This window comes from Pseudopodoces humilis, chromosome 11 (assembly GCF_049639895.1).
Source record: "Pseudopodoces humilis isolate 2021_Gansu_Grassland_sample_001 chromosome 11, ASM4963989v1, whole genome shotgun sequence".
NCBI lineage: Eukaryota > Metazoa > Chordata > Aves > Passeriformes > Paridae > Pseudopodoces > Pseudopodoces humilis.
The window spans coordinates 3,727,940-3,744,304 of NC_142210.1; the positions used below are offsets into that span (position 1 = coordinate 3,727,940).

Genomic DNA, 16,365 nt, shown 5'->3' on the forward strand with positions numbered 1-16,365 from the left:
CCAGTGCAGGGTTTATTCACTGGATTACAGCTGAACTTCCTGAAGCAGAGCCTGAATATGCAATAGTCTGCGTATGTTCATTGATTGTTAACACTTTTAGGATCATGGGTCCACAGACCTGCCTGGTCAGATTCCTGAAGGGAATCTATTATTCTGCAGCATGGAAGAAAATGTACTTTGGAGAATTAGTAGCATTCTTAAGTTCATGGTAAAACTTTGGGGTTTTTTGTTTTAGTTGTTTTTCTGAGGTATATATTTTGTATTTTAGGGAAAATAATAAACCGTATTAAGTTTTCCATATGGAGTAGTTTTTCTCTGTATGGCAGCTTCCTGGAACAGCAAAGAACATGGAAGTGAGTTTGGGAATGGTGGCTGACCTGCATGAAAAGTGTGTGGAAGGTCCTTACTCCCTTTCTCTGCTAGCTTCAGACAATACAAAATATATTCCCTAGAAGAAACACCCTGTGTGCATACCCAGGAATGCTCTGTTTTCTCTCTCCTAGCAGAAGCATTTAACCCACGTTGTTTGTAGGAGGAGAGTACAGTTTGGAAGTTAAATCTGATTTTTGGCCAAGTTGTAAATTGAAAGTGTGCATGGAGCCACTGTTTTCTCTGAGCAGTCATTTTAATGTTGGGATGTTTTATAAAAACTCTTTCCCCTGTTCAAAGATTATTCATCTGTATTTGTGCAGCTCTTGCACAATGCACAGATGAGCATCAGAAGACAATAACCTGTTACATCAATAAATTGTAATGACTTTGGGGAAAAATCCCTCTCATTACCACACACTGGGAAGCAAGCATATGGTATAGGAAGTGCAGTCATAAGGAGTATGTTTGTGTTTGCATAAATACGGGCACTGGCACATGTTCTTGAGAATCCAGAGAACTGCACAAAGGATTTTTTACAGCAAGTGCACATTTGGAAGGAGACATTTGGAAGCAATTCCCTAGAATTCCCTGTTTTCCTCTCCATGGATTTTTTTTCTAACTGAGAGATTTCCCTTGTCATAAAAGAAAGTTCTCCACGTCTCTGAATCCATTTTTTCCCAAGGCTCCACATGACTTGCCTGTGTGGAGGGTGGGTACTTAGAGAGGTCGCAGGTTGTGTCTAATTTTCTGCAAGGTTTGTGGCAGATGTAAGGGACAGAGAATACCCTGAAACTGGTGTGGTACAGACCAGTCATTTCTGCTTTTCAGCTCCTGTGACACAGAGCAGCTGCCTCAGGAGTGCTCATGTCTTTCTGCAGTCACAGACATGATCAAAAGCATGGGAAATGTCAGGAGTCCTTGGTTACATTTTTGTCCTCATCTGCCTGGGACCTGCTTTTCAGCAAAGGCAATGAGAAAACCATTGATTTAAATGTGACTTTAAAGCCTGCAGTGAATAATTGGTGTAAGGTTGTAATACTCGCAGTTTCTTGGTCATTAATTCAATTAATATTTTTGATCTATTTGTTCACTAAAAGAACAGTGCTGTCACAGCCAACAGTAATTGCAGTCTAATTTGCAATTTTTAAAGATAATGATAATTGCTTAAACCCACTGGGATTAGAGACGAAGTTAGAATAGATGGCTGTACTTTCATTTTGTGACAGAAGTATGTTGCTTAGTTGCAACACATTTCACTGCTGAGAATATCTCTCTATGGCAGCTGATATAAACTGTCTCTGGTGCAAATTCTTTGGAAACTTGCCCATTTTTGTTCCCTGTAGGGTGGTTAAAATAGATGTATGAAATGCCTGGGACTGTCTGGTAATACTGTGCTAATTAGGATTTTGTTAACAGGGTTTTTTTTAGCCATTGTGAAATACAGATTTAGGTTCTTGTGTCTTCTGCGGGTTGTGATTTTTTTTATGCTTTTCAGTCACCTACATGTGGAGCTTCATTGCTCAGAAAGAGTATAACCAGATACCTTAAAGTCAAATCTAAATATTACAGGAGGCCCCAAAAGATGGAGGTGGGGGTGAATTGTGAGGAAAACATGCCATTGTCTGCCCCAGATGGTGGATGTTTTTCATGACCAACATATGAAAATAACCCCAAATATATATCTGTAAAAAGGTGAAGCTATTTCATCAGCCCTTTTTCTTTAGGCAGGTCACTGTCATGTTAGGTAAAACTGATTTCTTGTCCCTAGATCCATGCATGGAGCACTTTTTTGGCCTTGAAAAAATTATATTACACATTGGGGAAGCTTTGCAGAGTGGCAGAGAGAGCCCTGCAGACTGTGTTGGTGCACAGGCTGCCTCAGCCCCACTCCATGTGAGGCAGGAGTGGGTGGGCTCAGGAAGCAGCATCAGCTCTGGGGGTATTTCCTACAGGTCCTTATAACTTAGACACTTTGGGGAGGTAATACAAAACTTCCCAGTTATGTTTGGGAACCCTGGCCCTTGATATGTGATTTCTTTGTGGATAAAATTACTTTGTGTTCTGAAACTGTAGCACTAATAAAATTCACTCTTGTATGTGATGAGCCCAACTTAGAGGGTAATGAACTCTGAGTCATAAAATACAGTCTTGTAAAGGCAGAGGACAAATTTATGCTTTGCTGTGCAAAGAACTGTGATTAAAGGTATGAGGTGTAATATGTTTTAAAGCAGTATTGCATAGAGATTAGTCTCATTTTCTCCTTAGCAGAAAATCCAAATCAAGTCAGTTACTGCAGCAATACTGGGTAGGCTTTTTTCAGAAAAAAAGAAAAATTACAGAAAAATTAAACCACAATGTACAGATCTGTTGGAATGCCAGAAAAACTCATTTCTATTCACATACCTTGTGCTTTATTTATCAGGGATTATGGTCAGATAATCTGGGAACTCAGATATAGATAGAAATTCTGTCATGGCTCTGACCTAGTCTCACCTCAAAAATGGGGATGACTCTTACTTGCCACCCAGCTCTGGGGAGCACTTCACAGATGTGTGTTCAGACTGTTCCATGTGAAGATGAGACAGGGGCCTGTCCAGGCAGTACAAGTTTTATCAGATTACAAATCCTAGACAGGACAGGGCCTCACAAGATCCCCCTTAACAGCACCCGGAGCTGCAGGAGGAGCAAGTCTCTCCCCATCCTCGTGAGTGCTCCAGAGTAAGGTGGAAGAGCTGTAAAAGAGGGATGTCTATATCCATCTGTCCCTAAAACTGACTTTGAAGAAGCAGAGGTGTAAATGTCTGTGCCCTCAGGAAGGACTTTTTATATTCCTGTAGTCACTGATCTGCTTTTTGTTGTTTGAAAATTGGTTATAGCTCTGGGTATTTCCAGGAATAGACAGATATTTGGGAAGGCTGAAAAAAACCTATGTGGCCTCATTTTGAATTGTGTAGACATGTACTTACTTCTCCCATTAAAATTTTCTCTTTTTAATGTTACTAACTTTTTTGTCTGTGGGTGAGATGTAAATAGAAACTTGCGGACTATCATCTCTAAAACTTTAATTGCTCTGTGTTTATACTGCTTCCCTTCTGTGTCTACTTTTTAATCATATTGATTAAATTATAAAAACCCAAAGAATCATAAAGCATCAGTGGTAAGAAAAAAAAAGTTATTAGGAAATCAATAAACTATTGGGTGGCATCTGCAGGTCATCCAAATGACCTTCCAGAATAACACCTAAGAATCAGAATCTTTGTAGTCCAAATTCAAAATGACCATAATGAGGTACACAAATACAGATCTTGGAAAATAGATTTAATGAAATGTAAATATGATGTAATGATTTATAAATCTTGTATGACAGTTAATGTGCCACACCAATTCTAGCCATCTGCTAATGAAAATTCAAACAATTTTGGGTTCTTGAGAATTATCTTTGCTGATCACAGACCAAAATAATACCAAGGAAAACCAAATAGGGAAATATAAAGGAAATACAAAGATTCATGTAAGAAATAATATAATGCAGAAAGGACAGAAGAACTGAGCAGATGAAAAATCAGTAATTAAGTATATACAGTGGCAGTTTAAATCCTCTTAGGCAGCCACTAATCAGGCAACTCAAGACAGTGGAATGGGTGGTCAGATTGTTTTGTCAATCACTCACTCAAAACCCAATGAAGTAATTGTTGGTGGTTGTTGCCATTCCTGTGGGGAGGAAAGAGCTGTGCCCATGGCAGGCCTGAAAATGCCTGGCAAGATGAGGTACCCCAGGGAGAGAACCCCAGAGTCTGCAGGACACTGTCCTGTTTCCAAATCAGCCTTCAGCAGCTCGTTTCATTTCTCCTTTCAAGACTTAAAAATACGAGAAGGGCTTGTCCTCCTCTGTGCCCTGCTCACAGAGGGAGCAAGGGAGACTCAGAATAAGCAGAAATGGGTTTTTGGGCCTGACCTATAACTGCAGGTGACAGGGGCTATTTAAGCTACAGGTTTTGAACCTAAAGGTGGTGATAAATGCAAACAGCAGCCTTCCTTGAGGCCTGACCTGGAAAGTTTTGCATCCATTTCAATTAAACTCCTAAGCTTTAATGTAGTAGTAGCAGCAGTAGAAAGAAAAGTGGGCTCTGACAAGATAAGGAGTGTGCAGCAGAGACACCTGCTGAAAAGTCTTCACTTGTCAAATAAATAGTGAAAGACTTCTTTTAAGAAGCTGCATTTGTCTGCTTTCTCCTGTCTCTCACTCATTTGAGTGAAAAGGAAAAAGTAAATGAAACTCAAATGCCCAAACCAAACCTAACATTGTGTGCCCAACAAAAGAGACTTTGGCCAGCACCTGTGGGGATCAGTTCACTGCATCTGACTAAACTCCAGGATATGGGGGCTGCCCAGCTGTCCTTTTCAAATTTAGCACAAACAACTGGATTTTGCTGCTCCTTGCTTGAAAGCAGTTGTTGTGTGTAGCACTGCTGCAGAGTAAGTTTTTCCCTTGAATTCTAAAACAGAAACCCTCATTCAAAGAGATGGTAAAACAAATAGGCCTGAGCAAAAGCACAAAATTAATTAAACAGGATGAAGTTTCAACTTGTGCATAAAGTAAATTTCAGTGGAAATGGACAGAATTGAAATGCTGAGCTTGTTAATAGAAAACCCATGCATTTTGCATGGTGCTCTCCCAGTCCTCCAGGAGCTATTCAGAGAAAAATCTTTCCCTTTCCTTTTGAAAGTTCGGATATCTTTGTTCCCAAAGCAGGTAATTTGTCACCTTTATATGTGTGTCAGGTTCAGCAGATAAACCCTGTTGTTGCTGGGCTTTCTTTTCCATGTGATAACTCTGTGCTGCCCTATCAAATACTGCTGAGTGCTGCAGAGCAGGAGGTGATTCTGGGGATTTTCCTGTTTTTAAAATGTCTCTCATTTACAGGGTAATAGCTTTTGGGAAAACAGGAAGATACCTGGGTTCAGTAATGGATCTCAGGAATGTGGCTGTTAAAGCCATGTATTGGGGCAAATGTGGAAAAGAAGGGTGAGCCTACTCACAGCTCACGTGTCAAGATTTAACAAGATTTAATTACTTTTACCATCTTTAGAAAGTGTTGTTGATCAGATGTTCTCTGATAGAGCCATGCCCACATGATATCCTTCCCATCTTATATTTGCCTACAAGTTTCTTAATTTCTCTTCTGGATTGAAAGAAAATCTTTCCTGTTCCTCTGACCTGTCCTTCCTGTGCATGTCCCATGTGCTTCAAAGAGCTCAAAGTCACAAAGCACTTGATGAACCCAAACGTTGCAGTCTGTGCGTGCTCAGCCAAGAATTAACCTCTGAATGTTTTCTTGTGTTGAACCTCTAGGTAACATCAGGAACACCGAGAAACTGAGCTATGATAAACAGCACCAGTATGAGATAATGGTGACAGCCTTTGACTGTGGGCAGAAACACGCAACTGAAGATGTCTTGGTACACGTTAATGTCAAACCCGTGTGCAAACCAGGCTGGCAAGGTAAGGTTGAAGAGCTTTTCTATTTTAATTCTTTATTGAAATCTCTTCGCTTTTTTTTTGCTGGTGTCTTCCCTCTACCTTGCAGTAAGGAAAGTAGGGTGCTTGTGGCACTGGTGTGGAAAACTGCTGATACTTCTTCTGCCTCCTTCCAAGGCTGCTAACAAAGTAGATGGGAATCCCACATTTGCTTCCATTTGCCATGCTTCTTCGCTAGGCAGAGCAAAGAGTGGACCAGACAAAAAGGAGTAAGACTCTAATAATAAGTTATCTTATGAGTCAGTCTGGATGTTCTGGAAGATTAAAAAAAAAAAATGCTGCTGATTTGCCTACTGCTCCTTAAAAGAACGTTTTTGAAGGTACTCCTGCCACGTGAGTTGGAGTTGCTCAGATTATCTTGTTCCAGGTTCAGGATTGGCTTTTGTGGCATGCAGGAGCCAAGGCACCCTCACTGGGACTGAAAAGCATCTTTAAACTGATTTCTGTCTTGCAATTGAGATATTTTGGTAGGAATCAATTTGATTTTCTAAAAAGGCTGTAAGGATATATACCCTGTCTGGAATAGAGAAAACCCCAGCTGACAATGTACAGGGAAAATAGATATGCCACTAATTATTAGGAATTAAGATGGAAATGAGGACTGGATTATAGACAAACCAATTGGATGTGACCACATTATGCAGGTGTCCTTCAGGACTAACTGGACATTCATAACTGTAATTTTTAAACAAAATGACTGAGAAGGAAAAAAATCAGTTTGGCTGTTGTACTTAAAGGTAAATTTGCAGGTTGACATTTAGATGAAAAAAAGGTTTTCTTTGTCAAATGAGAAGCTCTGGTCTAGAGCTAATAATGAAGTGTTTGCAATGGCAGGATTCCATTTCCACATCCCTCACCTAGAGCAGAACCACGTTTTGGTTTTTTGGGATGTACTAGTACCCAAGTACTTTGAAGAGCATTTTTGTTGAAAAAAGCCACAATACCTATGAACTACTTCCACATTCTCTAACAGATCTTACTGTTCAAATTATTTATTCTATAAAACTAATTACGGTCTCTAAACTGAAGAAATGTTCTGCTTCCATTTTTTGGAGTTATCTCAGATAAATTAAGTACCTCCAAATTAGCTTGGGATTTGTATTGAAATGGGTGTAATTGATGAATATTTTTTTTTCATTTCTATTTTTTTTAATTTAGGTATTTTATTGATTGAGTAAGTTTTGCAGAGGTGGTAATGGTGTATTTCTGTTGCTCACTATTATTTCACAGTTAATGTGGTTGTTATGGTTGTTACTAGTTCCATCAGTTGGTTTAGGCACCAGGCAGCCAATAAAAGGAAAGGAACAACCTCAAGCAGGTTTGGTCAGGGTTTGGGGTTTTTTTTTTGTTTATTTTTTGATGCTTTGCTCATATTATTTGTGCCTTTCCATCTGTCAAACACATGACTTTTCACCTCCCTGGCACATCCCTAGGTCAAGGAGCACAAAGTGCAAGAGGATGTCTCTTACTCAGGTTGGAAGGTCTTTAAGTAAACAATTGGGTATCTACCAAGGGTAGATTAAGGGCATCAGTCCTTAATTATTATCAATTCATTAATTGTAATTTGAAAATGAGCTGTAACATAATACATCCAGAAATTTATACATTTCTCTTAATGAGATTTTTTAATGCCTATTTATTTTTAAAGGCAGAGAAATTCAGGTAGATGTTGTTTGCTAGTTTGAGCCAGTATCTGTAAAAATCACCTGTGTCTAAGGAAAAAAAAATAAGAAGAAAATAAGATCAAATAAGCAAAACCTTCCAAGAGTATTCTAGTAGTGTTAAAGAGGAAATCTGGAGACTAGAAATGGAAGATATGTACAGTGTTCTTTCTTCCTTGGGTCTGTTGCTCTGTGACCCCCCCACAAAGGGGCAGCCAGCAGGTTTTCTCCATCTTCTTTGAAATAATGCTGTATTTGTAAAGATTGGATGACCACAGGAAGTAAAATAATGGGAAGTTTTTGACAGAAAAGAGGAATATTCTGAGTCTTTGGGTATAATAGAGATGTTGCTAAAATATGTGATTTTTTTTTTTTTTCTAGTTCTTCAGTTATCCTGAACAAATAAATACTTGGATTTTCAATTTATGGCATTGGCACCTAGTTCCTAAAAGTTAATGACTTTTGTAATTTGAAATATTTGTGCACTTGTTTATATAACTATCATGAATAGAAATAGGAGTAGTCTAATGCAAATTCAGTTAGTGCAGTGAATTTCAGTGCAGATGCCTTTCAGATAACCTCCACTGTGCAGGGCTGGGACAGGGAAGAACAGGCTTATGTAAAACAATTCAAAATTATTCGTGTTTCTCGAGGCCGACAGCACGTGACTGGTGTGTGGCAGAGCAAATAAGGCTCCACAAGCCAAGGTGCTTTCCTTTCATCAATATTCCCTTGGGCTAACAGCATTGAAGTCTTCATTAAATCCAGGAGCTGCTTCCCTGCTCTCTGATGATGAACATTAACCCAGCAGTGGCCAGATCCCCACACAGACATTTTCAGCAAAAAAGCCTCCCCTCTATTCAGAGACTGCTTTAGAAACAAACTCGATCCAAGCTGACATTTGCTTTCTAAGCAGACCATTCTGGAGTGTTATTTGTATCCTGAGCAAGCTAAAAATGTAAATTGGTGAGCTTAATTCATCCCTAATCAGTTATTTTAATTGGAAATTCTCATTGTGAGTTTTGTGAAGTGACTTCTAGAGCTGTGCTACAAAATCTCTTCATGCCAGCTGCGTTGTCCATGATTTCCAAACAGGAGAATGACCATGTCCTGCCAGGTAGGTGAAGGACTGCATTACCAAGAAAAGCTGGATGATGGCAGTACTCCTGACACAATTTTATTTTATTTAAAAATAAAAAGATTTTTAAACACCGTTATGGGGTTTCCATCCCAAGCAAAAACCTGTTACCTTCAACATCTTCCCCAGGTTCTGTCCTTCCAGAGCTGGTTTCAGTTGTGTGGACACAAAGCTCACACCTCACTTCTTCCTGGGCATTCACTATCAGTGAAAGGGGTTCCTTCCACTGCTGCTGTTTTAAAGTCACAAATACCAATTTCTGTAAAGTTACATCTTCCTTATTCAAAGGAGGGTGGGCAGACTTGTGGCACCCCAGTACAAAACATCCATAAAGTATTTTCATTAAATAGCATGAGGTGAAGCAAGACAAAATCCTGAAATCTAGACCAGATTTCCTTTAGCTCATTTATGGTACTTTAATCTTTTGTCACATTACTGTTACCTTCAGGAACAGTTTTCACAAAACTGGTACTGTTCCCTCCATAGTGGGATAACAAATGGAAATTAAATATAACCCAATGTGCTGGAAGATGCAAGATAGCAGAAAATTGAAAAGAACTATTCCTGTAACAAGCTCTCTGGTGAGTGATTTACTGTGTGGGGAGAAAAAGAGTTTAGCCTCAAAAAAAAAAGGGCAGAATAATGGACCCAAAAAGTTGAAAAATATGTTTTGAGACTGTCAGAGGTCTGCTCAATTATTGACACCACAATTATTAAACCACAAGTGAGGTTGCTCCCTAAAAAGCAATGGATTTCAGACAGAAAATAGTTACTAGAAGAAAAAAACTTATGTAAAGCAACTGAGTGAATACCCTGGGAAAGTGTCAGAGAGCTCACAACTGGGAAGGCTGGCTGTGCTTCCTGGGGAGGTGAGTATGGAGCAAAGACGACAAAAAACTCCAAAACTCAAAAGTCACATTGTTTCCCCTCATGAGACTTTTTCCATGCCAAATTTCATATGGCCTTGCATAGGCAGTGGGGACTAACACTCACCTGCAGCTGAACAGACCTTTGGGACTCAATAGAAAGCAGGATTTCACAGCATCTGGCCTCAAGTGTTTTATCAATCTGAAAAGATGTCTTGCATTTACCTTCCAGTGCCTGTGAACCCATATGCATCCACACCCAACTTCTCAAGAAAGAGAATAAGGTTGAAGTTCTTTAATAATTCATCCAAAAAAAAAAAAAAGATAGTATTGAAAAATTCAATTACTTTTACATAGTGCTGGCTTAAAAACAGTTTTGAAATAAAAGCATCTCTTTGTTTATTCACCTAATAGATTATAAAAATATCTAATAAAGGTGGTTAATGCATCAAAGATAGTACATATAATTTCTAAGGCATGTAGGGCTCACTAAGGTAACCTGGGCACCTAAAGGCACATTCCTACCTCCTCTTTAAGGCTGAATAGTCATTCAGAGGCCGTGTGCAGTCAGATCAGCTTGCGTTTCCTGCTGAAATAAAATCCTTCTTTTGTACAAAGAAGGGCAGGACCTTCCATTTCGGTAGCAGAGTGATCTCACATCACTTCTAAGTCAACGTTCCTCAGAGATGCTGTTTGCAGTAGCTGCTGAGTGACTTCAGAATGGTTTTCATGGGGGCTTTCTAGGAAGATCCAGTTACTGAGGAAAACCAAAACCATATTGGCTTTCATTCTGCCAATACTTTTAACAAAGAGGAATATGATTACTGAGGCAATTAAATATTTGGAGGAGGCTGGTCAAGTGCAGAAACCTTGCTGATGAGGAGAATATTCTCAGTCTTCCGGAACAATTTTAAAGGGCCAAGTATTTTCTGCACTAAATATAAATCAATTTGTATTACTCTTGTGCACACACCTTGCAGCTCAAAACGCCATCCTTGTGTTGCCTTAGCTGTAAGATACTCACCCATATTTTTATAAATTAAATTTATTGTGAAGCAGGGAGTCTTTATGCTAGTCTAGGCTTGGCACTGCTGTGCATGCATTAGCCACACATCCTTCAGCCAGGGGAATCAGGATGAAATTCATCCTTACATTCATCTGGTAACTTTAATGGCACCATTTTAGTAAAATACCCACTCCAGACATATGAAAATTAACTGAACTGAGTACTACTAAGTCTTGAGTTTTAAATTTATGTAAGTTCCTTCTTGATTTTCACTTTTTTACAAGTACATTGGTTTTGTTTTGACTGCCAGATGCATTCAGAGAAAGTGGTCATACCTGTTTCAGTCTGATTTTTCAGATATGCTCTCTTTAATACATTCTGGGTCTGCCTTTTAGCTAAATACATCTTCCCTGAGAGCTCCAGGTCCTTCCCTGTTTCTTTGTACCATGGACCCTTACTGAAAACAGTGTTTTGTATATTCCAAGGTTGCCTTGCTTTTGCCTGGCTGTATCAGACTGGTGGCCCGTGGAAATGCTGTTCTTGTCTTAATGGAATCAGCTCTTTTTCTATTTGTCATTTTTCAGTGATTTCCCAGCAGTTTGCTGAAATTCCTGAGCACTTTGTATCATTACTAAGCACTATTTCTGTAACACCACCTCTCAAGGTCATCTTATTCTGTGCTTAGGATATTCTCTTTCTAGACTGACTTCTAGTGTGGCACTGCCCTCCTTTCCCTTGGCTGGCAGCAGTAACCAACACAGTTCTGCTCTTGTGCCAGGACTGCAAATGGAAATATCAAATAACACTCCCAAGGCAGACTCACAGGGATCATTACCAGTTAGTTCCCTGTGTACCATGAACTTCACATTTTCAGAGTAACCCATTTTTGCCCTCTCTGCAGGCTGTTCTGCTTATCTATGAGGACTGAAATACTGAAACCAGTCTTTTCCATCTTAAGTGATACAAAAACTCCATTCATTTTAGATCTATTTAACTAGAATTTTATTTCCATATAACTGTGTGGAAGATAACTCCTTTGTTCACATTTCTGAATTTGCAACTACAAAAATAGTCTTTTCTTTTTTGAATTTTCACTGCAAAATCCTCCTGAGCTTTACTGAGGCAATTATAATTTCATTGAGAAGTTTCTTATCTCTGAGATGCAGCTGACAGCATCCTTCCATTAACATTTCCTCTGCTCAAAAATTAAAGCACTATGGGATATCCAGTTAGATTTGAAGCTTTTCCTTATGATTTTTTTTTCTCTGCATGTAAAAAGTTCCACATATTCTTAGGATGTGAAAAATTTCAGACTTTCTACATGAGTTATGACACTCAATTCATTGATTTGAGTAGGTACTCCAGGCAGTGTTTCAGAGTCTGTCTTTGAGAATCTGAAAAGCACTTTGCAGACTCTCCAGGAGAGACATTAGAAGCCTGTGACCAGCCCAAACCTGGCAAGAAGAAGGTTATTTCCTAAAGGAAAGCAAGCAGAGAGCCAATTGTAATGGCAGAGCTGGCAGGGTGGGGTGGCAGCCACCCAGGGCCAAGCCCTGACCCTGCTCAGGGGAGCAGGACAGACCCAGAGAAGGGAGGTTCTTTAGGGCTCATTAGTGCCCTTGGGGCTCTGACATTGTGGAAAATAACATTATTCAAATGTAATCTCACAACAAATAACAGCTTAACCTGTGCTGTTTCATGGTTTTTAGATTCTTATATTTTTATTTTACATAATGAAGCACCATTAGATCTGGGAACTTTATCACTTGATGGAATATTCAGTTTCAGTAGGTCAGGCACAACATTTATTCCACTGGGTTCACCAGCTCCTGCAGCAGCAGGCTGTCCACTGTCCTGTACTAAGCACACATTTCTGTGTCTTTTTTGATTGTCTTTTTAAAACTATGTTTGTTTATTCTTTGAGATGTGTACTTAAATCTCTTAGCAAACCAGGAGAGCATCAGTTTGATTTTTCTCTTTGCTGTGGAAACTGAGTCAGACCTGATTATCATTTCTGTAACAAGTCTCTCATTTCACATAAAAAAGGCACCAGAGTAACCTTTAGCCAAGTCTCTAGCCTACATAAACAGCACAGGTGTGAAGATGCTGCAGAGGAAACAGAAGAGGTACCAGTTACACTGCTCTGGGAAACTTCTCTTCCAGCAATTATGTAGGGATGCTGCAGAGACTCACTAGTGGCACCACATAAATTTTATCCTACATTTAGCTGCCAAGATGCAGATCTTCAGTGCAACAGGAGAGAAGTTTCACATTTCATTGTGTTACAATTATCTTTAATTACATTACTGTAGCTTTTAACACCCTGAAATGGAGTCAAAGTTTATGGCCACACACATGTAGGAGACATGAAGCACATCATACCTCCTCTGTGTGATCTCCTTCAAGGAAAAAAAATATCGGATTAAATCCTTCTTAGTGTCATCTAGTATTAGAAATTAATTAAAATATAAAACAGTTCACAAAGACAGTACAGAAAACCTTAAGTTTAGAGATCAAGAAAAGTCTTTACATTAGCCATCTGTTAAAAGGAAAATTTGTTTAGTGCATTAGGATTTACTTTTAAAGGCTCAAACTGTCACTGAAGTTTGATCCATTTTGAGCTTGGGACAGACAGTTTGAGTACCTCAGCGATCAAGATCCATGTTTACATAGCTGCTTTATAATTGATGAAATCTGAAGCAAAAGCCTGGTGTGTGATATTTACACTCCAATGTGATATTGTAGGGATAACCCAGCTGGGGCTGTCTTGCATTGTCTGGAGCAGCTTTATGCCACAAGTGGCAAGTAAAGCCTGTTGAACTACAAAATCCAAACAGAGGCTTCCAGACTAAACAGTGGTAGTTTTATTCAGACTTTCCCCCTGGGATTAGTCTTCTGTCCTGACAGTGTTTACTTTCTTAAGTTTGCAGTGCAACATGGGGTTGTAGCAGGATTTGTGTCAGGTTTGTGTCAAACCTGTGTTGGTTGGGTTTAGGTGATCTAAGTGCAGCCTGACAGTTCAAGTGGGATTATGTATCTGAATTTATCTAGAAAATACCTAAATTCAGAGGCTTTTGCAGACTCAGGTTATGTAAGACTTTTCATCTGAGTCACTCCAGAGGAAATGAAAATTCCTGAAGGGAAGGTGCTGATCTTTTGAGTAAGTCCAGTGTGGGATGTTGTTCTGGGAGAAAGCAAAATAATGATATTCACCCCATTCAAAATTAATTTAAGGACTTGGGTTACTCTCACAATAATTTCTTTGTACTGTTACTACCACTTACTTTTGCTTGTTTCAACTCTGCACTTCCCAGCGTTGCTGCCTGCATTGGTGGTGAGATGCAGAGGGTGCTGGCCTCAGCTTCCCAGCTCTGGGAGCTGAAGTTCTTGGGGGAGGGTTCTGTAGAAATAATCCAGGTGGTTTTTATCAAACAGAGCTGTTGCTGCCTTTAGGGACAGATCTGCCATCACAGGTTTGCAACCTGCTCCAGTATTGCCTCATGCCTGCCTGGGAATGCCTTTGGCATGGAGAGGGACTTGGTGGAATTCCTAAATCTGCACTAAGTCAATGAAGGAAGTCCTGGTGCAGTTTAGGATGAGAATTGGTCTGTGCTGATGCAGTGGACCAAGGGACAGAGACACTCGTTCAAGTCTCGTTGATGTTTTATAACTTAGAGCTGAGATGAATGTGGGAGATTTAGGAATTTAGGAGATGCAGGGTTTATGATCTCTGAGTACAAATTCCCACCTCTGCCAAGCTGAAAGATACTACCATGAAACAAAATACCTCTTTCAGTTCTTGTGGCAAAAACAGAGGGCTCCCATCGTTCTTCCTTGTGAGCACTGGCATTTTATATGTTGTGGGTTTTACAGGACAATCCTTGTATGTGAGTGTGCAGCTGCAGGTACCTTGCAGTTCTGAATTCAGTCACATCTCACATCCACTAATGAATATTTTGCATGAGTAACAGTTCATTTGGTATAGCTGAGAAATGAAATGTGGCTGAAAGCTGCTGAAATAGTCAGAAAGGTTTCAGATATATATAAGACTTTATCTTTCTTTTTGGGTAGAGGAACACAGTGCCTAAACTGGTGAATAAGGGATTACAAAGATCAGTAATTCATACATTACTAGTTTGTATAGAACTAGCAAATTCTTTTATTTTTACCTGAAGTACCTGAAAGAATTTGCTGCTCTTGTTCTATTGGAAAAGTGTTAACCTGAAATCTCTGCAATGGAGAGGGAACAGAAACTTATTATTGTAATGATGTCCCATATATGGTACTTCAAATTCTAATGGAACTGTTTAAACTGACAATTGCAGAGAAAATAGGCAGTACTGTAGATGAAGTTTAACTTAACATGGAGCAAACTGAGTGAATTACCTGAAAATTACAACTGAAATAGCAACTCAGTTATTTGTGCATAGGCAGTCATGGTGTCATGGTTGTCTTAGTCATAATGTCCAAGTCCTGAAGATTTTAGTGAAAACAGATACTAAAAATACTTTCAGAATGTTCCAGGAAGTCTCATCTTCCTCTTAAAAAAATGCTGCATGATTGATTACCAATTGGGTTATGTCAGGAAGAAGATCTGAGAATTCTGGGATGCAGACCAGTGGTTGTAACATCTTTGCCTGGACTCTGGAGTGCCTCATACTTCAAAGTGTTTGCATGGATGTTCAGCCTGTCTGCTAAAAATGTAATGCAGTTTAAGACCAGGGGAGAGAGCACCAGCACCACTTTTCAAGCTTTCTGAAATGAGATCTGTTGAAAAACACCAAACTCCTTTACCTACTAAATGCACATACGTATTTCTATCCACTATTAGTTTTCCTTCCGCTGATATTTAGAATGAATCTCTGTCCATTTGCTTTCAGGAATTTTGCTGACTGCCAGGACCTAGAGCTTTTCCATTTGTGAAGTCTTCTCGTACCTAGAAAGATTTGAACTTGTTAGAGCAATGAGGGGAAGGGCCATGAACATGGGCAGAAGGCTGGAGCATCTCTCCTTTAAGGACAGACTGGGGTTATTCAGTGTGGAGAAGGCTCCACAGAGATCTTGCAGAGGCCTTTCAGTGCTTAAGGGGACTTATAAGAAAGATGGATAGAAAGATTCTACTGAGGCCTGTAGTGACAGGAAAAGAGGCAATAGCTTTTAAGTTTGATTTAGATTGGATATATGAAAGAGATGTTTTTTCCTATAAGGATGCTGAGGCACAGCACAGGTTTCCCAGAGAAGCTGTGGATGCCCTGTTCCTCAAATTGTTTGAGGTCAGGTTGGATGGGACTTTGAGCAACCTGGTTTAGTGGCAGGTGCCCCTGCCCATGACAAGGGGATGGACTAAGTGAGCTTTGAGGATCTCTTCCAGCTCCAGTCATCCTGTGACCTGATGAAAATATGAGCTATAAAGACAGCTAAAATACACGTTTATAATTACTGCTGCTTGTTAGGGTTTTCTCTGAAGCGTGTTGCAAACACCATAATTAATTGGATTTCAAACATTAAATGCTTCAGTTGAGCAGACAGGGGTATGTGTGGCACAAACAGGTGGCTGCCTGAGGCAGGGGATTGTTTAAATGTTACGGGGTGTGAGGCATCTGCATAATCATGGATTAGTCAGATCTGGCTGGAAGCACAAGTCATCCTTTCAGCTGGACCTTCCTGTCATTAGTGATTCACAAAATTAGGAAGATGTTCAAAGGCAAGAAGTGACTCTACGGAGGTGTTATATTAGAATGATATGTGTAGCTTGCTCCTTGGAGGCATTTGTTCTTACCACA

General features: G+C 39.6%; 1 protein-coding gene across 3 annotated transcripts in view; it reads left to right on the plus strand.

Annotated features, from left to right (window-relative positions):
• CLSTN2 (calsyntenin 2) overlaps positions 1–16,365 on the plus strand; it is a 300,445-nt gene that overhangs the window by 230,036 nt on the left and 54,044 nt on the right. For all 3 annotated transcript variants that reach the window (XM_088060824.1, XM_088060825.1, XM_005529580.3), the window contains exon 5: positions 5,726–5,875. In XM_088060824.1, the coding sequence (XP_087916950.1) occupies positions 5,726–5,875 (150 nt within the window). The remainder of the gene's footprint in view (positions 1–5,725; positions 5,876–16,365) is intronic.